The 25,339-nt window shown below is 37.3% G+C and overlaps 1 protein-coding gene across 6 annotated transcripts in view; it reads right to left on the reverse strand.

The window, feature by feature from the left end:
* Window positions 1-24,787, reverse strand: part of SREK1 (splicing regulatory glutamic acid and lysine rich protein 1) — a 44,927-nt gene extending 20,140 nt beyond the window's left edge. The window contains exons 1-6 of one of the 6 annotated variants that reach the window (XM_024981242.2): window positions 24,559-24,787; window positions 14,045-14,178; window positions 8,306-8,421; window positions 2,064-2,228; window positions 1,740-1,918; window positions 550-680 (exon numbers count right to left, since the gene is read on the reverse strand). In XM_024981242.2, coding sequence (XP_024837010.1) covers window positions 550-680; window positions 1,740-1,918; window positions 2,064-2,228; window positions 8,306-8,421; window positions 14,045-14,178; window positions 24,559-24,719 — 886 coding nt within the window. In that variant the 5' untranslated portion in view covers window positions 24,720-24,787. The other 5 variants (NM_001206137.1, XM_059878685.1, XM_024981244.2 and 2 more) reach the window with 5 other exon arrangements.
* Between the last annotated feature and the right edge of the window lie 552 nt (window positions 24,788-25,339).

Genomic DNA, 25,339 nt, shown 5'->3' on the forward strand with positions numbered 1-25,339 from the left:
AGAATTGAAGTTTAAGTTCTGAGTGCTAATTTGAAAATTTGCTCAAATGTAAACCATCTAGACATTTTTAGGTTGGATTTTTATAGTTAGCAACACAAAAGATTGAAGAGATGTTCCTTTACCTTGCTAAAATAGTCTCTATTTTTCCTAAATTGTGGTCTCTGTTGTCTATTTTTAAAATTAAAACTTTGAAGGAAAAATGAAATCTGCTTAATCGTAACATTTAAAATATATTTATTCTTGTCTTTAGTCTCACAAATAACATTTATACTTTGCTTTAAGCAAATCAGTTCTGTACACTGATTTTGCTATTAAAATATAAAGAACTGATTTAACTCAAGCTAATGTACCTCAATTCAGTATCATGGAAAAAGACATTTGTGCTAAATAGTTCTTCAACCTTTGGTGCTAGTTAAGTCACTTACACTTTGAGTTTCAGTCTTCTTATTGTAAAATGAAGGGACTGAACAGATAATTTCTAAAATTCCTTTCAGTTCTAAGAGTCTATGATCATCAACTATGACCTATGTAACAACGCTGTGGCCTTACCTGGTTCGATAGCTGCTGAGATAAAGGACTGAGCCTCTCGTACTCGCTTCATTACTTCTTCTAACTCCTTAGCTGCAGCCTGAGGTGTCATCTCAGGGGGTTTTACTATTGCATTGTTGGAGTGATTTATTCTAAATTAAAAATATTAGCATATCACAAATACACACCATATTTTACAAAACCTGAAACAATTAACTGCTTATAAGGTACACATATTTACAAATCTGAGGACATCTCAAAAGCACATGAAGAATAATATAGCTAAATATAGAATAACCAAAACCAACCTCAAAACCATGATTCATCTCATTTCCATCTGCCATCATCTCTTGCTAACAAAGGCAAAAGCAAGGGGAAAAATAAAAAGAAAAACTGAACCCTAGCTAACTTCTTTGACAACCTGAACAGACCAGGACAACAGCTTTACCACACAGCTTAGAATTAAAATACATTAAAATGGTAACACCAGTATTAAAATGAGTCATTTCTATTCTTAGATTATAAATAACTCTCCCTTCATGGCTAAGAGTGGTTTCTCTGAGGCACATAAATGAATTTGGTGTGTCTCACTTTAGCATGGTGAAAAGACAAGCATTCACTAAGAACATCATTTCTTATCCTCTAATAGCAGACTCCTGACCAAACTGCATAGTTAAGATCGTTATCTACAGAATTCAAATAAAACTGTCACCTCAATAATCTACATGAAATAGAATTTCTCGTCTTGAGTATCTAAAAGGTTCTATCAATTTTTCACTTTGCAAACAAGAATGCAAGCAAGCCTTAAAATGTTTAATTTTTAAACATTTCTGAGATTCTGGATTTACCAAAATTCTATTTCTATATTACTATAAATTCAATTCATATGTTAGACTGCCCATTAGTCTATCATAATAATGCAAAACTAACCTGACTTGTTAAAGCCTATGGAAAAAGAGCTACAATCAATATGTATGGTATAAATATGCTAGTATTAAACTAGACCTTATAAACTAGAAAGTAACATGTCTTCAAATGTGACTTTAAAAGCTAAAATGGTAAATATCTCATGTGTTTCATTTATACTTAACACAGTCTTCCTTTCCACAAATTGCCAATTACTATTAAAAAGAAAAAAAAAACTTAATTACATAAAAAACACTTAAAAATTTTTCAGAATCATTAAAATTTCTTTGTTTAGTGTTTCTTACTTCAGTGGCCTGTCTCCAAACATAACTCCATTAAAAGCAAGGGCCCTTGGTACAGAATTTTGGTCTGCAAATTCCACAAAAGCAAACCGAGTTGGCTGAGTCTCATCACCTGCCATCCGAACAAACTTCACTTCTCCAACTTGTTTAAAAAATTCAAGTAGCTGATCAGCTGTGGTTGTCTGAAGAAACAAAGTAACAGTTTTAATAAAGTATATTCTTCTTAAAAAAAAATCTGGTAAATATTACTTTACCAACTGATATGATTTTTAAGAAAGGGGAAAAGATAAAAGGTCCCAACACTCGATTTCTTCTTCTATTAGTTACCTGGGAATTCAAATTGCCAACATAGACTGTTCTCCTAATTTCATCAATTTTAGAAGGATCCACATTCCCCATCAGTGGTGGCTGTGGTATCTCTCCAAGGGTTGCAATGTTGGGGTCCAGGGCTGCTGCTGGTATAGCTCCCAAACTGCTAAGGGAAACGCCCAGCTATAAAAAATAAACATAGTAGGTATTTTCTGTTAGTGTCAAAATTACCATTATCAAGAAATCCAAAGAGGAGATAATGTATACATATAGCTGGTTCATTTTACTGTTCAGTAGAAACACATTATAAAGAAACAACACTCCAATAAAAGTTCACTTAAAAAACAAAACAAGCAAACAAAGAAACATTACCAGCCTCTCGTCTTGAAGAATACTGATCAATTCAGTAAGACTGGGAAGAGACTAGGGACTCCTAATTTAAGCCAGGTATACATCTGAATTAATCAGAGTAAGGTCACAGTGGTTTTCAATGTAACAAGAATGTATTTCTTAATGTATTTCTTAACTATCTGGGTATTTTCATTCTAAACTTAACATTAAAAACAAACAGTGAATTCTTACTATTTTTTTTTTCTATTAAATGATAGTTTTAGTAATTGAGAATTCTATTCTTTTCTGTTGACCAATCATGATACAATGATATTAACTGAATAATAGTTACATAGTCACAATAGTAAAAGATCAGTTTTCACAATCAATAGCCAGACAAAAAGTAAAAGATAATTACAACTGCAAGCCGTAAGGGAAGCTTGATTAACCTAACAATATAAAATAATTACATACAACTTGGGGGATTAAGTACAGTGACGTGCTGAGTGGAAGTGTGTACGTGCACATGTTCTCATCTGTCCAGCAAGTCTGTCTTTGGTTGGTGCATTTAATCCATTTCCATGTAAAGTAATTATCACTATGTATGATCCTATTTGGCCTTTTACACAGTTCATGACATTCTCATGGCAAGTACACTGGGTGGCTTGTCATTCCCTCCTCCATGCTGAAGCTGAAGCTACAGTATTTTGGTCATCTGACACACACAGACGACTCACTGGAAAAGTCCCTGATGCTGGGAAAGATCAAGGGCAGAAGAAGAGGGTGTCCGAGGATGAGCTGGCAGGATGGCATCACTGATGCAATGAACATGAACTCAGGCAAACTCTGGGAGATGGTGAGGGACAGGAAGGCTAGGCGTGCTGAAGTCCACGGGGTCACAAAAAGTCAGATAGGACTGGGCGAGTGAACAACAGTGATCCTATTACCATTTTTTTTTTTTAGCATTTTCTTAACTGTTTTGCATTTATTCTAGTAGGTCTTTTCTTTCTCGTGTTTCCTGCCTAGAGAATTTCCTTTAGTATTTGTTGTAAAGCTGGTTTGGTGGTGCTGAATTCTCTTAACTTCTGCTTGTCTGGAAAGCTTTTCATTTCTCCATCAAATCTGAACAAGAGTCTTGCTAAGTAAACTATTCTTGGTTATAGGTTCTTCCCTTTTATCACTTTAAATGTATCACACCATTCCCTTCTGGCTTGTAGAGGTTTCTACTGAGAAATTAGCTGATAACTTATGGGAGTTCCATTTTATCTTATTTGTCATTTTTCCTTTCTTTTACTATTTTATCTTCGTTTTTAATTTTCATCATTTTGATTACTATGTGTTTCAGTGTGTTCCTCCTTGGGTTTATCCTGCCTGAGACTCTTTCTGCTTCCTGGACTTGGTTGACTACTTCTTTTTCCACCTTAGGGAACTTTTCAGCTATTATTTCTTCAAATATTTTCTCAGGTCCTTTCTCTCTTTCTTCTTCTGGGACCCCTATAATGAGAATGTTGGTGCATTTAATGTTGTCCCAGAGGTCTCCTAGGTTGTCTTCATTTATTTTCATTCGTTTTTCTATATTCTGTTCTGTGGCAGTGGTTTCCACTATTCTGTCTTTCAGGTCACTTATCCATTCTTCTGCATCAGCTATCCTATTAATTCCCTCTAGTGTATTGTTCCTCTCGGTGTATACTTTAGTTCTTCTAGTTTCTTGGGAAACATTTCTTGCATCTTCTCAATCTTTTCTTCCACTCTTTATCCAAGATCCTAGATCATCTTCACTATCGTTATTCTGAATTCTTTTTCTGGAAGGCTGTCTATCTCCACTTCATTTGCTTGTTTTTCTGGAGTTTTACCCTGTCCATTCATGTGAGACAAAGCCCTCTGCTTTTTCATCCTGGTTAACTTTCTATGGTGTGGTTTTGGTTCTAGCCACTGAGGTATTGTGTTCTTGCTTCTTCTGTCTGCCCTCTGGTAGATGAGACTAAGAGGCTTGTACAAGCTTCCTGATGGGAAGGACTGGTGGCAGGAAAAACAGGGACTTGCTCTGGTGGGCAGGGTCATGCTCAGTAAAATTTTAATCCAATTACCTGCCAATGGGGGTGTTTGCGCTCCTTCTCTGTTTGTTGTTCGGCCTGAGATGACACAGCCAAACATGGGCTCTATGGTTGGGTTAATCATGACGTCCAAGAGGACTTACACCAAAGGGCCCTTTCCAGGACTGCTGCTGCCTGTGTCCCCATCCCCACGGCACGCCACTGCCAATCCACACCACCACAGCAGACCCTCCGACACTAGCAGGCAGATCTGGTCAGTCTCCTGTGGGGTCACTGCTCCGTCCCACGGGGTCTTGGCATACACAAGATTTTGTTTCTGCTAAGAGTGGAGTCTCTGTTTCCCCCAGTCCTGTGAAGTCCTGTAATCAAATCCCACTGGCCTTCAAAGTCAGATGCCCTGGGGAATCCTAGTCCCTTTGTTGGATCCCCTAGCTGGGAAGCCTGACGTGGGACTCAGAACCTTCACAACAGTGGGAGAACTTCTTTGCTATTACTATTCTCCAGTTTGTGGGCTGCCCACCTGGTGGGTATGGGATTTATCGTCATTGTGCCCCTCCTACCATCTCATTGTGGCTTCCTGTCTTTGGACGTGGAGTATCTTTTTTTGGTGGGTTCCAGCGTCCTCCAGTGGATGGTTGTCCAACAGCTAGCTGCAATTTTGGTGCTTTTGCAGGAGATGAGTGAATGTTCTTTTACTCTGCCATCTTGAACTGGAAACCCTGTCAATTCTTACCTATTTGCAGTAGTTTTTAGTTTAAACATTAAGAAACATACTTTAGTGTGAATTTAAATTTAAAAAGATAGATCTGAGAATCTGAAAATGAAACATTCTACAGAATCATGAGAAGACTTTTTAAGAAACAAAAACACGCTACTTTCATTTTCACCTGTGCAATTTAAGTCAATTAAGTTAACCAACTATATATTCTTATACTGTTGCAAAACTACTAAAATTTTAACAATGCTTTCTAAAGGCAAAACTACTAGTTTATGAAATCAGTATCACTTATGCTTGTCGTAGCAACCCATGTGTGATCTTTTTAAAACATCAAATCAAGTTTTATCTCTGCTTAAAACCCTTTAGAATAAAATTCAAACTTCCTTCTGTGGCCTAAAGAGCCTTACATAAGCAGTGCCTTTACCTGCCCCTCTAATCTCAAAACAACTACTACCCTACCTCCTTAAACCCCTACCCTGCCACCAAACCATTCTGTACCTTGAACACACAAGTTTTTCTCACTCAGGGCTTTTTACCTGGCATTCCATCTACCCTAAAAAGCTCTTCCCCGAGTTTCTGCTGGCTGAACTCTTCAACCATCAGGTCAGTCATCCTCTCCAAGTTTTCCCTGACCTTATGGAGAGCCACATTTCCTCTCTACTGCATCACTGTTTTTTCCTTCATAGTTTTTATTAACATAATCTGTGGTATCTTGCTGCTAACAGACCTTAGATTTGTTGCTATCATCATTTCCAATTATCATAACATTGTAGAAAATATCTTTAGTTCAAAATGCATGAATGATCTAGCCTCTCTCCACATGTTGCCTCTAATGACACTCCTTTTTCTCCTATCTCATCTCTGGTAGTCTAACATTCAGATGATTGAGGGTCCCACCTTCAATTTTTTCCTACTGTGCAAGAGAATTATTATATAAACTAAGCTAAATCACAAGTATGAGTCTTGTTAGTTCTGCATGGATTTAAAACAGACTTTTCCAGGTATTCCTTCTCCACTGGGACGTATAATTATAGATCTGGAGTAGGATTTTCCAAATCATCTAACTCAAGCCCTTTGTTTCTCAAATGTAAAGACCATTCAGTCTTTTTTTCTTCAGAAAACTTTTTTTGTCTCTGTCTTCTTTGCACCTTACCATTCTTCAACACTTGTGCCATTTGACATGGTAACCATCGATTACACAGAGCTATCTGAATTTTAATTAGAATTCAGTGCCTCAGTCACACCAAATTTCAAGTGCTCAATAGCCACACGCTGCTAATGGTTTCTATACTACATAGTAGAGATTCAGACATCTCCATCATAGCAGAAAGATCTACTGGATATGGCTGCTCTGTAACAACTACCCTTCTTTAGATTAGTCTCTATTCTGGCCCTGGTCCAAACAACCTAAATATTGGGTTAGCCAAAAAGTTTGTTCAGGTTTTTCTGTAAGATGTTATAAAAAACCCACACAAACTATTTGGTCAACCCAATACTTAAAAGAGTGCCCTTTCAGTCTTTGAGAGGATAAAGATGATCTGGACTCCCAATATAAAACTTCTGCCTTCTGAATATAAAACCCAATATAAAACCTCAACCTCCCTGAAGATTACATAAACTTAATCTTAATCTCCCTATTAAGTAGAAACCTTATGAAAGGTTTCATTCACTCTTATCAAAGAGTGAATCTTTTTAATGTCTAGGAAAGAAATGTTCTAGGCAGAGAATAAATAAATATTCCAAGGCAGAAATATATTTGGTATATCCAAAAAACAAGGTCAGTATGACTGAAGGAGAGGGGAAACAAGTAGGGAAAAAAGGTCAGAGAAGTAGCCAGGAGCCAAATCACAATGGGCCACCTTTCCCGTGTTTTATAACTTCATGAAGTTATATAATGATAGATACCTACAGCTGAATTAAAAGGAATCATTTCTCATCAAAGCAACAAATTAAATAATAAAGACATTATACTGTTAATAAATAAACCTAAAAATATTCAAAATAGCAAGACAGTATTTTCTGAGGAGGGGGGGAAAAAAGACAGTAATTCAGGAATTAATCTTAAAAATGCCAAAACATACCCAAACTCAAATTTCTAAAAAGTCCAATTCAAATGATCAGATGTTAAAGTAAAAGGCACTTTCCCTCCATGGATCATAACACAGGTCTCCAGTAGAACAATGGCATGTAAAAATCCTAAAATCTTGCACTTCCAAGTTTCAAAAATCACTTCTAAAACTTGGATAAATTAAGTAACTATAATCATAAAGTTTACTGATTCACTCCTTAATAACCCAGTACCACAAAGCTAAACACAACTTTCAATTAAAGTGAGTTTTGCATTTTGTCTTGGGTTTATTTTTGCAGAAAAATGACTCCTCTTTTAAAATGGCCAGAATCTTTTATATATACCAAGAACTCAGTAACAGCACGTCTTTTTTTTAACACCACTTGGAAATCACAGAGGAAGCATTAAATTACACTTAGTTAACGAGAAACTATTTTTACCATGTTACATTTTCTCAGTATCAGACAAAAGCTTCTCTGAGATGTTTTTTTTCCATTATCAAGGTAGTAAATTATTTCATATTTTTCAAATGAATTTAGTCCTCCTGAACTGGGAAATACAGGTACCTAGACTCTCCAATTCCTCATGCTATCTACAATGCTGGGTTTCAGTAACTGATTTACTAATGAAGAATAAACTTCAGTTCTCAAATTTAAATGAATCCCCAATTACTTCATAAACAATTCCAAAAGGCATTTCAGGTCAGTGACGAGGAAAAAATTAGGCAGACATTTCAATCAAATCCTCTCCATTAAAAAAACTGTATTTAAAAAAGAAATTTAAAAAAATTTAAAAATAAATAAATACATAAATAAATAAAAATAAAAAAGAAACAGTGACTTGCCTGGTGGTCCAGTGGCTAAGACTCTGTGCTCCCAATGCAGGGAGTGCAGGTTCAGCCCCTGGTTGGGGAACTAAGACGCCACATGCTGGGTGACGCAACCAAAAAATAAATTAATAAAAATAAAATAGAAATAGTTTTCTAAACTCTTTACAAAAAAAAAAAAGAATTTTCTAAGCTCTTTACTTAGCCGATTACACAGTTAAATGTTTACCCCTTTTAGAAGAGGGTGTCTCATCTCATACTCACTGTAGTTAAGGGATTTGGAGTCGGTATGGGAAGCAAGCCTGCACCGGGCATCAGACTTGTCATGGTTGGAGCAGGAGCCAATAAAGAGAGGGCTTTAGCTTCCTCTGGGATTTTACCTGCAGAGGCAAGTTCCAAACATTACAGAAAGCAGAAACACCACACAACTTTACACTATGATTTTACAATTACCCTTGCACTTAAAAAATAATAATAATAAATGAATCTATCAGATCCATATAAAGAAATAAATAAGAACTTAAGTCTTTCCTTTTACCCTGCTCTACTAGGAAAAATAAAAGTGAGCAAAATTTCAAAGACTAACAATCTCATTAATGGAATATTATTTTAAAAACTGAATAATGTAGACAATTATTTAACACTTTGAGCTATGGGTCACCTGTACTGGAAACTTAATGTTCATGAACCAAACGATATCAAGCATGGACGCTTTTCCAGGACGGTGTTTTCGCGGTGATCGAAAGTTGTGTTACACATGACAACCGTTCGTGTTGGCTGCATCACTAATAGCACACAGAACATCAGATACAGAAAAGAAGAACATTTTTTAAAGTTTAATCCCCAGAAATGGCAAATAACCAAATTAGTCAAAAAAAAGAAAAAGAAAAAAACAAATATGTGCGAATTGAAATTTATTCCCGAGTGTCCCTATCCTGTTAATTTAAACTACCTACTTGGGATGCAAACAATTTTGATAATCTTCCAATAGATTCCATTTAATTTCAAGTAGACAGAAAAAAACAAAAGCTACTGCATGTAACCAGCTTCAATTGAAAAGGAAGCCTACACCCATTCAGTTAACAAGGCATCTCACCAACAATGTCAGAGATGACCAAAAGAATCCAGTTCCAAAGAATATGTATGTCTTGGGAAACTATCATTTTTGAAAATAACTAAAAAAACTTTCCTGAGTCTCAGGAAACTTCTTAAACTACTGACTTTTACAACCAATTTATGTATACTTATCTGAAGAGGGGTGGTTAATGCCTAAATGTCTTCCTTAAGCAGCTTAAGTGCCTAATAATAATAACAGTAACATTAAAATAATCCTAGACACTAAGAAGAAATCCCTACAAGTAAAAAAATGAAAATTTACTCTGAATTAAGTCCATCAATTTGCCACATTTAATTACTGAATTCTAATCAATCAGTTTTGATAAAGACTATGACTTTCACACATTTTTTTCTGCTTTCTCTTAACTCTTTGAAAAAGAAAACTTCTAAGAAAAATTGACTATACATAGCAATTTCAGAAGAACTACTCATATATAATTATGTGTTATTTGACCAAACATTTCTATTATGAATTCTTCAAAGTAATTTAAAACACTGTACAAAGTCACATCAAATTGCAACTAGCATATGGAGTAAATTTTCAAGAAAGCACAATGCTGGGTTTCAGTGGTAAAATTCTACTTAATACAACCAGATGTGCAGGGATAAATCTCTAAAAAAACTTATTGAATGCACTTCTAAATGTGGATGGAATTCAAGGTGAATTTTAAAATTTGCTTTAAATAGTGGTTATACCTTATTCACAGGAATAGAAAAATTACACTTTCTTAGCTTTAGCAAATGTCTATTTATTCTAAGTCTATATAACCTTAATTTACTAATTTCAAAAACAAAGTCATTTTATTATTTCAGTAAATACTGCATAAGCACAGATTTTAACATGCATAAAGATTAAAAGGTGGGAGGATCTTACTTGAAGACATCAAATAATAATTTATTTTGTATTTATTAGTTACTAGCATTAAGACATGTATCTGTATATTCACATATATACTATACTATTTACATTGGTATCAAACCTGTTTTATCTTGTGAAAATAAGTATTCTTTCTTTTTTAAATATTTGTAAAACCTGAACACATCTTGATAAATCAACTGAGGTCCTAAGGTACAAATCCTATGCTCTACTACCCTAATTCATGTACCTAAAAAAATTCCAATTTAGTAATGTCTCAATTTAAGATTACCTGTTGATTAAATAAGCAAAACTATACACACAAAACAGTGCAGGAAGACTATACCAACAAAAAGGGTATTTAACCTAGGCCAAAAGTTGATTACTTAAAGTCATTCGCTTTTGGCTTAAAAAGTTGTCAGTAGGATATCTGACTTTCACTGCCTCTCACAACATAATGAACTATTTTAAGTATTAAGTCTAACTAAAAGCACAATATTTATTATTCTTATTACAATTAAAGATAATCTAAAAATCCCATTGCTTAATTTCCAAGAAAATTCTACCAAATTTATCCTCCAAATATTATCAGAATGTATAAAAGCATAAAGCAAATTAAGTACTTAGCATTTTTCCCAAACTGTACTCATCAAAGACAACTGAGAGGAAAACAGTGAGTGTCTCTCATGCATCCTAATCTCAGAATCTACTTAGAAACAAGTTATCTCTGAACATTTTTCAACCAAAGATTCAAGCAAAGAAATACACACGCAAGTAAATATTCAACAGTTTCTCAAGTATTCATTCCCCACATAGGCAACTAAAAGTGTTTTGTTTTTAAATCAATGCTATTTTCTACAATAAATAACTATCATAAAAGTGAAAAGTCTCTTCTTGTTCTCTACCCTCAGAACGTTATAAGAAATTTACTTATTTTCCTTGATGATTGTGTATGCCTAAAATTCTAAGGGAGAAGGACGAAAATTCAAAGTTATTAGTTGGTCTTTATGAGAGTTGCAGACTTGGCAGAAAACTGCAAAAATGTTACACTGAGATCAAAAACATGCTCCTAAATAAGAATCTCACCACTGTTTTAGTGTTTCGGGAACAAAATGTACCCGATCAGTTTATAAACACCAATTGAAACTAGCACTGAGCTTCATGAAACTGTATACTAATTTACTGTGAAAACTTATTTTATGTTGAGGATGAGTTCTACTAATCATCTCCCAATATAATTTGCAATGCAATGTTATGAACTCTTAATGGAATACCATTTACAAAGAACTGGAAAACCAGCTCACAAGTTAAAGTGAAAGAGATTTAACAAAACAAAACAAAACAAAAAAAAAGGGACAAAATAAAGAAAAAGAAATGAAATTAAAGTAAAACAATAAAAAACAGAGACAGGGCGTCCATCTTCTGCGGTTCAGACTCCGATCTCATTTCCCCAATGAAGGTTTCACTTGACGGCAGGTTTAGTGGCATGGCAAACAATGCCTAACTCAGGCAAGTGTAACAGGTCTGCCTTGGCCAGTCTAGTCATCTAATAATGCACAAATATCACATAGAGAAAACATACAAAACCAAATTAATAGTCAAAATCCATCTACCAGAAAATGTGGACATAAACTTATGACTGATGATTAGGTTGACACCCTATCTTTGACCTTATCTTTTCTAAGTGTTAACATTTATAAAAAGAAATCTGAGATGCACGCAACAACAAAAAGAGGTCATACCTGGACAAGTATAATGAAAGTAAAACATTTTATTTTGAAGTGGCATGTTTTATTAACAATAGCTAACGCTTAATATGTGTGAAACTATTACACATCCAACCTTAAACAGCTTAGGATCTTCTCACAATACTACAGTCTGAATTAAAAACAAACAAAAAAACAGCAAATTGAAAGAAACTGAAAAAAAAGTCTTACAACTTTTTGCTATGGTTCTTTCACTTCTTTCATAATGCTGTTTCTATACCATCAAGGAAAGAATACAATCAGTGAAGTAAATAGAAGACTGCTTACGGAGCAGCAGTACAGTTGCTCTTACAGAACTTACTCCACTGGAACTCTTTCCTTTGATTTACTTCTAATTTACTTCCCTATCTTTAATACAATACATTATTACTTTGCTTGCAGTGCATAATCAGATCTTTCAGTAGCTCACTGTGACATTCTTCAGGTTCTATGAATTCATCTCTGTTGTACTAGTTCAATGAAAAATGTGTATCTGAATGTTTTTCCAGTATCAATTATTTTATAGGTTCGTGTTCTAAAATACAACTAAACTGGAATAAAAACATGAATTTTCATGTTCAAAAATAGCGAAATTTTGTCTCAAAATGTTAATACTAAAAATATTCGAGTCATTACAATAAATATGCAGTTAATTCTATCAAGTAAAACAGATAAAAAAAGGAACCTCTATATGCCCATAATCTTGAACATTTATAACAAACAATGGTCACTTTTCAAATATTTGAAAAATCCTATGGGAATACAGCAAGGTTCCAGCAGAGCCACACTAACAAAATTCTTCCTTCCAGTTCAATAATAAGCTAAAAATCACACAAGATCTGTGCTGCTGGTGGCATAATTTTTTGATACAATTAATATTCCTATTAATAAACCTTCTACTTATTTTTTTCCCATGCAGTTACTTGGTATGAAATTGGTATGAACTTGGTGTGCAAACTAAACCATTACCAGCTCTTTTCTCACCTTGTTCTCCAATTGTAGGATCGTTGTACGCTTACAGATTAGTAGATAAGAATAGATTTAAGCAAATAATTAACTTCAGTTCATTTTTATTCTCCCTACCCCACTCTAATACCCAGGCATGGGAAAAACACTTTGAAATTTATCTGAAAAACTCCAGAAGGTCCTGTTCTGGGACGTCAAAAATAACATCACTGTATCTGACTGTACTGTTTTTGACATCCCAGAACAGGCATTCTGGAATATGCAAAAACACCTGAAAGGGCAGCAAACTGTTTACTATACACTACTTTAATGGTAGCCTGGTTTCTAAAAATGGTTTTAAAACATTACATATGAAAACTCATTAGACTGTTTCAGGTAAAAATTTTATGTTGTAAAACAGTTACCACAAGCCACCAGTGAAAATATATTTTAAAGACATTTAAATTATAATAACCAATTATAAAATCCATGTACATATGCTACAATCAGTGCTCTGAATAAAAGTTAATTACACACTAGAACTTTCAAATTCAGCACAGCCTATTATATGTTAGTGGCTCTGTAAACTAAGTTACTAAAAAAAATAAGCATTAATAATAATTAGCTCTTAAAGCAGGTTGTCATAAATTAATGAATTACTGTAAGGCCTTTGGCCTTGTTACCCCTTCAAACAACTATTTCCTTGATGGATGCTTTGGAAAATTATTTTCCATTGTTTTTCTTTAATTGCCATCACCACCCCCAACCCTACCTCCACTCCCCCAACCCACCAGCAAAAGAGGTCAGTAAAATAAATTTCAGTTGCACAGCAAACAATTACAGTGAATAAGAAATAATGGTTTCATTAAAAAGGTAAATTACCTTAAGAAGATACTGTAAACCTTAAAATATGAATATTTTTCTTTAACATAATTACCACCTAACCCCCACTTAGCAAAATGTGTACACTGTTTTATTTATAAAATTTCATTAATATTGTATACACAAGGGCAAAGGATCACTTATTTACACATTTTAAATAATTTCCTCTACCAATTTAATTTCAGAAAGCTTGCTTTAAACTTGCAAATACAACAAAGCAAAGTAAACCAAAGAAGGCAAGCAATTTAAAAAATTTTAATGTCTAGCTATAATATCTCAAATATACATAATAAAGTAACCATTTTAATATATTTTATTATTAGGTAAAATCCTTTCCATCTCCCAATTTCATTCTTACACACACATGCCATATCCACTTGCCAATTTCTAGGAAAGCCAGTGGCAGTAATGGACAGGACAGAGATTAAAGTAACTTACAGAATCATATGCGATACCAACCTTCTGCACAAGGAACAACTATCAGAGCTCTGTCAATAAAAACCGTGTTAGTTAGATGCTGGGCCACACCAACACTTGATGGATCACGAAACTTAACATAACATACTTTGGAAGAAAAAGCAAGAGGTGCGTTGCTGCAAGATAAAAAGAAAAACAATTGGACTAATAAACATTAGGCTGGCTTTTTCATTTTCATTTACCATTTCTTTTTTAGATCTTTACATAATCTTACACAATCAAGACAGGAATTTCTGCTGCTAAGGCATGAAATTCCAGAACGTAGTCTTTTAGATCTTTACATAATCAACACAGGAATTTTTGTTGCTAAGACATGAAATACCAGAACTTAAGTCTTTTGATGGTGATTTGCTGCAAAGACTAAAGAGAAATCTAGACAGGCCTACAGCCCTGTTTGTTAAAAATCTGAAACTTAACACATTCTTAACTTTAGTGAAATGTGAAAATAGCTGACTTAACCCAAGGATGTTTAACTGGTGCATCAATCAGCAAAATCTCTTTCATAAAAAAAGCCCCAACTCTCAAGACTTCAAATTTTGTAACTACTTCCAATCCTCCCTAACATGATTCCTGACATTTAAAATCACTAAAAACTTCACAAACATCTAAAAACAATCAGAAAACCTGGAATTAAAATTATTTTGCATATACCAGACTACTTCAGATTAGGCAGCATTGTGGTTTCCCAGACAAACAGTTTTACAAACAAAATTTATATATTTTATAGGTAAAAGAGAATAGATTCTTACAAGTCCTACTAGATTTAATCTGGGCAAGACTACATTAAAAAGAAGCCAGACACAGCACAGATGAAAGCAATTTTTCCATAATATGAATCCATCATGTTAGAGTTCAAAATACACTATATCCTCATAAAGAATCATTTTCTCAACCTACCCGTAACTGTGTTCAACTAAAATCTGTAATTGTCTTCAGCAAGTGAAAAAAGGCACAACCTATATATACATGTATATATAAATGTACAATCCTTGAAAACATTCAATCTGTCACACTAAAAAAGTAAGATCATTTGAAAAATACCAAATATGACTTAGGCAATAATCGTAATTTACTTTAGTTGACAAAACAGGTCAAGGAAGGTGACCACAATCTAGACCTAGTAAAAGGCAAAGATGAGATTTAAAGTCTAATTACCCAATTCCAAATCTCATGTAACCTTAATCATTTAGTTAATCAAGAACTTTAAAGCCACTTTAATGTACTATTTGTAATTTCATAAATATCCATTGCTTCTTAAAATTAAAAACTTAAACATAGCAAAAAATCCACTTTGATAATGGCTAAATGTAGTTATGATATTAACCAAACACTAAGATAAAATATATCTGCATTTAGAACTTGAAACTATATGTTGATATATTATTACTAACATAACTTAATCAGGCTAATTAAAGAAGCTAAAATAAAAATAAAACTCTACCTCTTTTTCACTCAACTGAATTAAGTTCTTTCCTGCCTGCTGCTGCTGCTAATGCTTAAGTCGCTTCAGTCGTGTCTGACTCTGTGCAACCCCAGAGACGGCAGCCCACCAGACTCCCCTGTCCCTGGGATTCTCCAGGCAAGAACACTGGAGTGGGTTGCCATTTCCTTCTCCAATGCATGAAAGTGAAAAGTGAAAGTGAAGTCGCTCAGTCGTGTCCGACTCTTAGCGACCCCATGGACTGCAGCCTACCAGGCTCCTCCATCCATGGGATTTGCCAGGCAAGAGTACTGGAGTGGGGTGCCATTGCCTTCTCCATCTTTCCTGCCTAAAGCCATCCAATTCAAGCTTCAAGCCAGTCCTTTCAACCTCCCCCTACTCAACACATAAGTGAAGCACTGTATGTATTTGTCATGAGATGATAAACAATCTGTGGGCTTCCCTCGTGGTGCAGTGAAAAAGCCCTGCCTGCCAAAGCAGGAGATGTGGGCTGCATCCCTGGGTTGGGAAGATACCTGGAGAAGGAAATGACAACCTACTCCAGTATTTTTGCCTGTGAAATCCCATGGGCAGAGGAACATGCTGGGCTACAGTCCATGAGGTCACAGAAGAGTCAGACGTGACTTAGCGACTAAACCGCAACAACAAATACATCTTGTGTCCAGACTTCACTCACCTGGGTATTACAAGATCACTAATTCAGGCCTTTCTAAGAGCTCTAAACTCCTATATCTAAGTGCCTGCTGGAATACTGCATGGTGATGGTCACAGGGCCCACCACTGAACTTATTCTTAAATTCATCACCTTCCTCTATACCAATCCAGCACTTTGTCCTAATTCATATCTCAGTTAAGGATACTACCACATCACCTAAGTCAGAAATCTGGGAGTTACTAATGTGACCATCATTAGTACTGTTCACCAAATATTTCCAAATTTCCTTCTGGCTACATAATAAAATTCTATTTCTTTTTTTCCTTGAAGTTAGGTACGGCTGTGCAATTTGGTCAATTAAATATGAGCAGAACTGAAATGTATTCCTATTCAGGAGCTTTAAGGGTCACTGCTCCGTTCTGTCCCTCTGCCACAGTGACCAGCAACATCAAAGAGATGGGTGGCTGATACATCAGCTTCATCACCAACCCCATCAATTTAGTATAAGAAATGATCTTGTTTTTATTAAACTACTGAGATTTATGGGTTTCCATCCTTGATCCTTCGTCCTTCTTTTTCATCCAATTGGTCTTCATATCCTATGAAAATGGCCTCCCAAATATTTGTCACATTAATTCTTAAAACTCAACACTCCAAAAACTACGATCATGGCTTCCAGTCCCATCACTTTCTGGCAGATACATGGGGACACAATGGAAACAGTGACAGACTATTTTCTTGGACTCCAAAATCACTGTGGACAGTGACTGCAGCCATGAAATTAAGACACCTGCTTCCTGGAAAAAAAGCTATGACAAACCTAGACAGCATATCAAAAAGTAGAGACATCACTTTGCCGACAAACATTCGTCTAGTCAAAACTATGGTTTTTTTCCAGCAGTTGTGTACGGATGTGAGAGTTGGAACACAAGGAAGGCTGAGCGCCGAAGAATTGATGCTTTCGAACTGTGGTGCTGGAGAAGACACTTGAGAGTCCTCTGGACAGCAAGGAGATCAAACCAGTTAATCCTAAAAGAAATTAACTCTGAATATTCTTTGGAAGGACTGATGCTGAAGTTCCAATCCTTTGGCCACCTGATGTGAAGAGCCAACTCACTGGAAAAGACCCTGACACTGGGAAAGATAAGAGGGCAGGAGGCAAAGGGGGGCGACAGGATGAGATGGTTGGGTGGAATCACAGACTCAACAGACATGAATCTGAGCAAACTCTGGGAGACAGTCAAGGACAGGGAAGCCTGTCGTGCTGCAGTCCATGGGGTTGCAAAGAGTCAGACACATTTGAGGGACAAAACAACAAATTCTTTCAATATTCTCATTATCAATGCCTTCATTCAAATCCTTATCATTTCTCACTGGGATTACTAACCAATCACACTGCCTCCAATCGCAACTCTTTATTTAACAATCTTCCACAAAAGCTATTAAAATAATCTTTCTAAACCCTAAATTTCTTCATGTCATGCTTCAATCTCCTCAGAGCCATCCTTCTTTTCTTGCCTCATCATTTTAAAAATCCAGGCATAAAAACACTTGCCGTCCCCAGGACACATTCTGTGCCAACAGAGCCGCCTTTGAGCCTGCTGTCTCACTTGGCTATGATATGCTCTTACTCCCCTTCCACTTTTCTTCAAGGCTCAAGTTTCAAAGTCTTCTGGAAAGTCATTTTAAAAAATCAAAGTAACTAAGTACCCTCTTACATGTGCTACCAAGACATCCTATATATTTTCAGCAGTTCCCTTATGTGAAACCCCGAACAGACCTAGCAAGCTTTAAGACACAACTGATTAGTGACACGGCACAAGGGCCCATTTCACCAGCTAACCCAAAACCTATAATTCGGGAGGCCTGACCAAATGAACTTGAACAATCACATTCTTTCTCTTGGGCTGAAAAGTCATGTAGAGTGAGGGTTTGGGCCAGATGCCAGATGAGTGAGTACAGGTCTGCAGAGAAACTGAGTAGATACAGAGAAACAACCAAGCTGACAATAAATCCTGACAGGAATAAGCAGATGGTGGCCTTGGGTGCTGATACCTTCCTGGCTCCCAGTCTCAGTTTCCAGGAGGCCTAGTCTGTATTGTACTACTTAGGGAAATCATCTTTTTAACAATGTCTCTTCCTGAGCTAGATTAGTAACACCTTCTGTCCTTGGAAGCGCGCCACCCCCCCTCCCCCGCCCCCCAAAACAAATCTATGATTACAAGGAGCTATGAAGGCCCTAGCAATTGCAACAAGTATAAACTCTTTTAGCACTTGAAGAAACTAACAAGCTACCAATGAAACTATTTCCTAAATTGACAGATCCTTCTGTAAAAGAATGGAAATCTGAATCATCACTGTTGTAAACTGCAAACAATTCCAAATACCCCGCTTGAAACACATCATTTCAAATTTAAAACACCCACAGGAGTAAGAAATGTGGGACTGGTTAATAAACCATATGCTATGGAGATTTCAGAAGCCCAAAACCTGGTAAAAAGATGCCAGTCTGTTCTGAACAGCATTACCGTAAAAGAATGGATCCTAGTGCTAAAAGCAATTTTCTTCACCATCTCCAATTACCTTCCTTAAATGGAGAGTAAAATCAACACAGTATCTACTTTATAAAAATGTAAACATAGAAGCTTTTCAGAAATAGTAACATTCCTTTATTTTGAATATTATAAGCTAAAAAGATCCAGTGTGTGTACATGCTCAATCATCTGGGTCATGTCTGACTCTGTGACCCTATGGACCATAGCTCACCAGCCTCCTCTGTCCATGGGATTCTCCAAGCAAGAATACTGGAGTGGGTTCCCATGCACTCCTCCACGGATCTTCCCAACCCCAGAGAACGAACCTGAGTCTTCTGTGTCACCTGCATTGCAGGCAGATTCTTTACCCACTGAGCCACCTGGGAAGCCAAAAACGATACAGTGGCAGGCCTAAATACAAATATCTCAGCAAACAACTTTGTATTTATATTTATAAATGAATATATTTCCAAACGGAGAAGGCAATGGCACCCCACTCCAGTACTCTTGCCTGGAAAAATCCCATGGACAGACGAGCCTGGTGGGCTGCAGTCCATGGGGTCACGAAAAGAGTCAGACACGACTGAGCGACTTCACTTTCATGCATTGGAGAAGGAAATGGCACCCCACTCCAGTGTTCTTATCTGGAGAATCCCAGGGACAGCGGAGCCTGGTGGGCTGCCGTCTATGGGGTCGCAGAGAGTCAGACACGACTGAAGCAACTTAGCAGCAGTAGCAGCAGCAGATTTCCAAATCTTATGTTTAGATTTTTCTCTCTAGTATATCTATGCTGTTAAATAAGGTTTACTTTTTTAAAAATTAAATATGATTATCATTTCAAATGCAATCCTGACCTACAGTTTTAATTTTTAAAAGGGGTTAAATATGTTATTGGTCTAAACATGTTTCTCTAAAGAAAGTAACAGTACTCAAATATAGCAGATTTTATATTGACCTCATTTGTTAAATCACTTTTTTAAATAAAAACCTTCTACAATTACTTTTCAAAAAAAAAAATTAGAATTTTTCACTGAGAGTTTAATGCACAAATCACAGAACCAACTTTTTGAGCATCAGTTAAATTTCTTGGATCCTAACTGGTTATCTGGGCTTCCCAGGTGGCGCAGCGGTAAAAAAATCTGCTTGCCAATGCAGGAGCCGTAGGAGACTCAGGTTCAATCCCTGAGTCAAGAATAGCCCCTGGAATAGGAAATGGCAACACATTCCAGTATTCTTGCCTGGAAAATTTCACAGACAGAGGTGGGGAAACAGTCCACAGGATGGCAAAGATTCAGACACAACTAAGCATGCACACACATAACTGGTTATCTAATTTTCCACTAAACATGGTGACAGCACTGTACAATCTTTAAAAAAATACTCAATGTGGTAACACTATGATTTTCCAACACTTTATTATATTTCTAGACATCCTCTGAGAATCTATCAAAAAAGATATAATGCAAAGCATGGACAAAGTATGTAGTTCTATGTATGAAAATATTAACTGATACATAACAATTTCTTGGAGAAGGCAATGGCACCCCACTCCACTACTCTTGCCTGGAAAATCCCATGATGGAGGAGCCTGGTGGGCTGCAGTCCATGGGGTCGCTAAGAGCCAGACACGACTGAGCGACTTCACTTTCACTTTTCACTTCCATGCATTGGAGAAGGAAATGGCAACCCACTCCAGTGTTCTTGCCTGGAGAATCCCAGGGACGAGGGAGCCTGGTGGGCTGCCGTCTACGGGGCCGCACAGAGTCGGACACGACTGAAGTGACTTAGCTTAGCTTAACAATTTCTCAACAGGTCTCCAGTGATACTATGGATGGCTCAATTGTCCTTTCTATAAGACTTCCTTATGATTTACTGATACCCACTAAATGCCAGAGGCCCTCCAATCACAGCGGACAATCAAAAATACACATTTTCAAATACTTCTAGCTAAAACCCAATGACAGAATTTCAAACACACACATACACACTTGAGACTTTAAATATTATTACAATAAATAAAACACAGCAATATGAAAAATGCTTACTGAGTAAAAAAAGTTGACAGGAACAGTGTATATATTCTTTTGACTACAGTAGATTAAGATAAGGGATTCCCCAATAGCTCAGTTGGTAAAGAATCCGCCTGCAATTCAAGAGACCGAAGTTCAATTCCTGGGTCAGGAAGATCTGCTGGAGAAGGGATAGGCTACCCACTCCAGTCTTCTTGGGTTTCCCTGGTGGCTCATCTGGTAAAGAATCCGCCTGCAATGCAGGAAACCTGGGTTTGATCCCTGGATTGTGAAGATCCCCTGGCAAAGAGAATGGCTACCCACTCCAGTATTCTGGCCTGGAGAATTGCATGGACTGGGACTGTATAGTTCATGGGGTCACAAAGAGTCGGACAAGACTGAGCGACTTTCACTCAACTCATTCATATTAAGATAAATGTATATAAAAACGACTGAAGGGAAACACTTGGAAATGGAAAAAGGCTTTGACAGGGCCCTAGGGTCACTGGCAGTGTTCCATTGTCTGAATTTTTCATAATGTGACTATACAGGTTATGCTATGCTATGCTATGCTAAGTCACTTCAGTTGTGTCCGACTCTGTGTGACCCCACAGACGGCAGCCCACCAGGCTCCCCATCCCTGGGATTCTCCAGGCAAGAACACTGGAGTCAGTTGCCATTTCCTTCTCCAATGTATGAAAGTGAAAAGTGAAACGGAAGTCGCTAAGTCGTGTCCAACTCTTAGCGACCCCATGGATTGCAGCCTACCAGGCTCCTCCGTCCATGGGATTTTCCAAGCAAGAGCACTGGAGTGGGGTGCCATTGCCTTCTCCGATACAGGTTATACTTTTAGCTATTTGACAGCTTTTACTTTATCAATGCTTTTGAAGACCAGAGAAGTGAAGAAAACCCACAAGCCAAAAAAAAAAAAATCAACACGGGGTTGATGGCAGAAATGAGACTAGGTTACCCTATAGGTATTGTGCACTGAGGGGGCACAGGAGAACTTCTAGGGCGCAGAGAATCCTATCCACGTGCTGGATCTGTTCACTTTGTGAACATTCATCAAGCTGTATACCCTTACCCATGCACTTTTCTACACATTATACCTCTATAAACAGCTTACTGAAAAAAAGACAAAAATTTCTTACCATTGTAAATAGGTTTTCAAGATGTATGAGATTCATTTGTACTAAACAGTACTAAATTGTACTAAAATAAAAAGTCTGGATATTTGTCATCTAGCAGCACAAATAACAATTTTTAATATTTACAATGAATGTCTACTCCAATTCTTAAATGTTTCAACAGAAATTGAATTACGGCCTCATGCCAAAAAAAGAAAATTTAATTTAAAACCTGAATTTTCATATTAGCAATTGCATCCTTAAAATGTAAATGAGAAACTATTCTCACATTCTATTAAAGAAATATAGTTCCAAATTTAAAACAAATCAATTTCTACTCAGCTTTCAAAGATTAATCATAAAATACCATTTCCACAACACTGAAAAAAGAATTCTGTCTTCAAAATACCTACTACTATTGCATATTTATACATTTCAGCCCAAATTTGCAAACAGAATGTAAGGACCAGCTTATGACAACTTAACTACAGTGCAAACAGAAAACACACCACTAGAAAAGCATGTTAATACTTGTGAAAAACAGGAATAGGGGAACTGCAAATATAGAATAACTGGTCAAAGATTTTGCCTGGCCTAGGTGTATTACATTTATGCTACAATTCTGCAAAATGCATTACAGCTGGTGACACAGTAATTCTGTTTCAATGCACTGTTTAAGTAACCAGCTTTTTTATTCTCTTACACTTTTAAACTCCAAGCAACTAACATCTGATTTCAAAAAATAGCCCATTTTACTAAATGTCAGATAACTGGCAGCATATTGCCACCCAAACGCATTTTTCAACCATGTGAGTGGTGTTATGTTCTCAATGAAGAATATTCTGTGATGTATTTCTTCTGCCCATAAGACACATTATCACAACCTTGAAAGCAAGGTTAGTTTACAAAGGTTTATGTACAAAATATTTTACTATTTGATGCCAATTCGTTCAGAATACAGCAACCCTCCAAACAGTTCTCAATTATTCAGAAATGTTCTGAGTGTCTAAATGAAGAGAAAGCTTAAAGCACTTTCAGAAGTTATATAAGCTAACCAAAGCTATATATGTGATGAGGAGTCAATACAGATGTATGTGCACCCACTTATGAACTATTTTTGGCAAAACTGTTATTACTGAATCTATTCATGTGGAAACAATTTATATAGCCAAGATGAATCATTTTACAACACAAACTACAAGACAAAATATCAATGTCATGAAAAACTTTTAAAAAGATGACTGGGGAAAAAAACCGGTGTGAGGGGGCAGAGGGGGAGTAATCCTAGATTAAAGATTTCTTTAGTCCTAGATTAAAGAAAATAATCAAACGTACAGAGTGATCTCTGATTATTTCTAAATCAGAAAAAGAAAATGGAGAAAAGGCGTCACACTAACTGAAAAAATTTAGATGTTATATATTGTCAAGTATTTCTTGGATACATTAACAGCACTGTGGTAAAGTAGGACATATACATAAGAGATTCACATTTAATTGTTGAGGAGTGAATTGTCAAGGGATGTGTATGTAGAGGTGGGGAGAGGGAGACAGAAATCTGTGGCTAACTATAAATACAGATGAAGGGAACATGGGAGTTATTCTCTCAGCATTTCTGTATGCATGAAAATACTTTGAAACAAAAATGAGAAGAAAAACTTAAGTAAAATTTAAAAATCCAACACCAACTTTTATCACTATCTATGCAGTAGCAATGCGGTATAGAGAGAGAGAAAACTAAAGGAAAATAGATCTACATTCATCACTATGAAATACCCCCAAAAATCAAACACAATTTTTTTAATAACAGAAATCTTAGGCAACTACTATCCCTTTCTTCAAACGATTTTGATGAAATGAACAAAACACTGAGAAATTTTCATATTCTGGACACTAGTTTTTAAAAGTTTATGCCCGTAAGAAAATAAACAACCCTGAAACCTCTTACAAATTTTGTGAGCTGATACTACCGTACAAGGGAAATCTTACTTCAAAGTACACTACCTGGGAAGTGTCTGATAACAGAGAATGCCATCCCAAATCTGGATTTCTAGAAGTATACAGCAGGAATAATCCTGCACAGATTACTGTTTTTTCTGAAAGGTTCAGGGCAGTGTGACCTTCTAGGAGGAAATTTTAATCCGATGCCAAAAGGGTGAACAGACATGAATCTTTAACAACATGGATGGGCTCGGTTAGATTAACCTCTGAAGATGCTAAATTTGTGAACACAGGCCCAGGAACAACTATAACCCTAATTCTATTTGTCATCAGCCGTAGGCAACAACGGCCCGACACTGAGGCCCTAAGAATCGGATAGTTTCTCAGGCGCAGTCTCCGCGATTTTCCATTGCAAAAAACCCATCAGGCGCTTGCCATGAGGACTATTCCGGGCCCACCTGCGGCCATCTTAAGTTAGGGAAAAAAACGGGGGAAGCCCGGCACTTAATTCGAGGACTCGGCGACGACCACTGGCCGGGAGGCACGAAAAGGCAACCCCTCTAAGTCCTTTGTAAGGATTCTGTGCAAAGATTAACCTCCGAAAGTCGACTAACCAGGAAAACAGAAGCCGGGGGCTGGGGCCGCGGTGCCCCAATCAAACATGGGCACCAAGGGAAACCCGGTGGTCACGTGACGGGGCAGCGCGCCCCCGTCCGCGCTCTCCCCCACGCCTGGGTTCCCGAGGTCTCGCTCGGGCCCGCGCCCCTCCCCCAGTCGAGCTCGAGCACTTACTCGGGCGGGTAGAGCCGTAGCTCCTCGATTTCTCCTAGGAAGGAAAAAAGCGTCCGCATCTGCTCGCTCGTCACCGCAGAGGACAGATTTGTCACCTGAATCACCGCCGTAGGGGTGAGGCCGAAGCCTAAGCCCAAGCCGAAGCTGCCGGCGCTGTTCATCCTGATCCGCGCTGCCGCTGCCTCCCTCCCCAACGTCTACAACGCGTCAGCGACGGAGCCGGGAAAGCGGAGATTGCGCGGCCGCGAGCGCGCTCCCGCTGGCGAATTCACGGCAACGGGCAGGTCTAGCCGCCCATTTCACAACTCCCCTGCTCTCCGGGCTGCGCGCGCCAGCCGGAAGCGTCGCCCTGGCAACCCAGCGGATCTCGCGAGGCTGCAGCCTGGGTCTCCCGGGTGTGTAAGGCTGTTGGTCCTGCTGCACTTCTCCCCGCCAAGATTTTGATTGAGGGTTTCCCTGGTTACGACTCCATCAAATTCTTGTGCTCCTGTAGACACAAGAGAACCACCTCTTTCCAGTCTTTATAGTAGCTAAGACTGGGAAGTCAAGAGGCCTGCTGCTGCAAAGCTGTTAAGAAGGGATGACTCTCGAGCATCGCAGTTAAATACTTGGTTGAACTATAACGTGTCAGTATTATATTCACGCAGCTCCTCCTCCCCACCTATATAAAAAAACAAATTGACCGGCGTCCCATTCATAAAAAAACTCAGAAAATTTTACGAAACATGTAAATTTAGATGGAATTAAAGCAGTATGATGAAGGCTATGCGGTTGTCGTTTG

The sequence above is a fragment of the Bos taurus genome, chromosome 20, assembly GCF_002263795.3.
Source record: "Bos taurus isolate L1 Dominette 01449 registration number 42190680 breed Hereford chromosome 20, ARS-UCD2.0, whole genome shotgun sequence".
Classification (NCBI taxonomy): Eukaryota; Metazoa; Chordata; class Mammalia; order Artiodactyla; family Bovidae; genus Bos; species Bos taurus.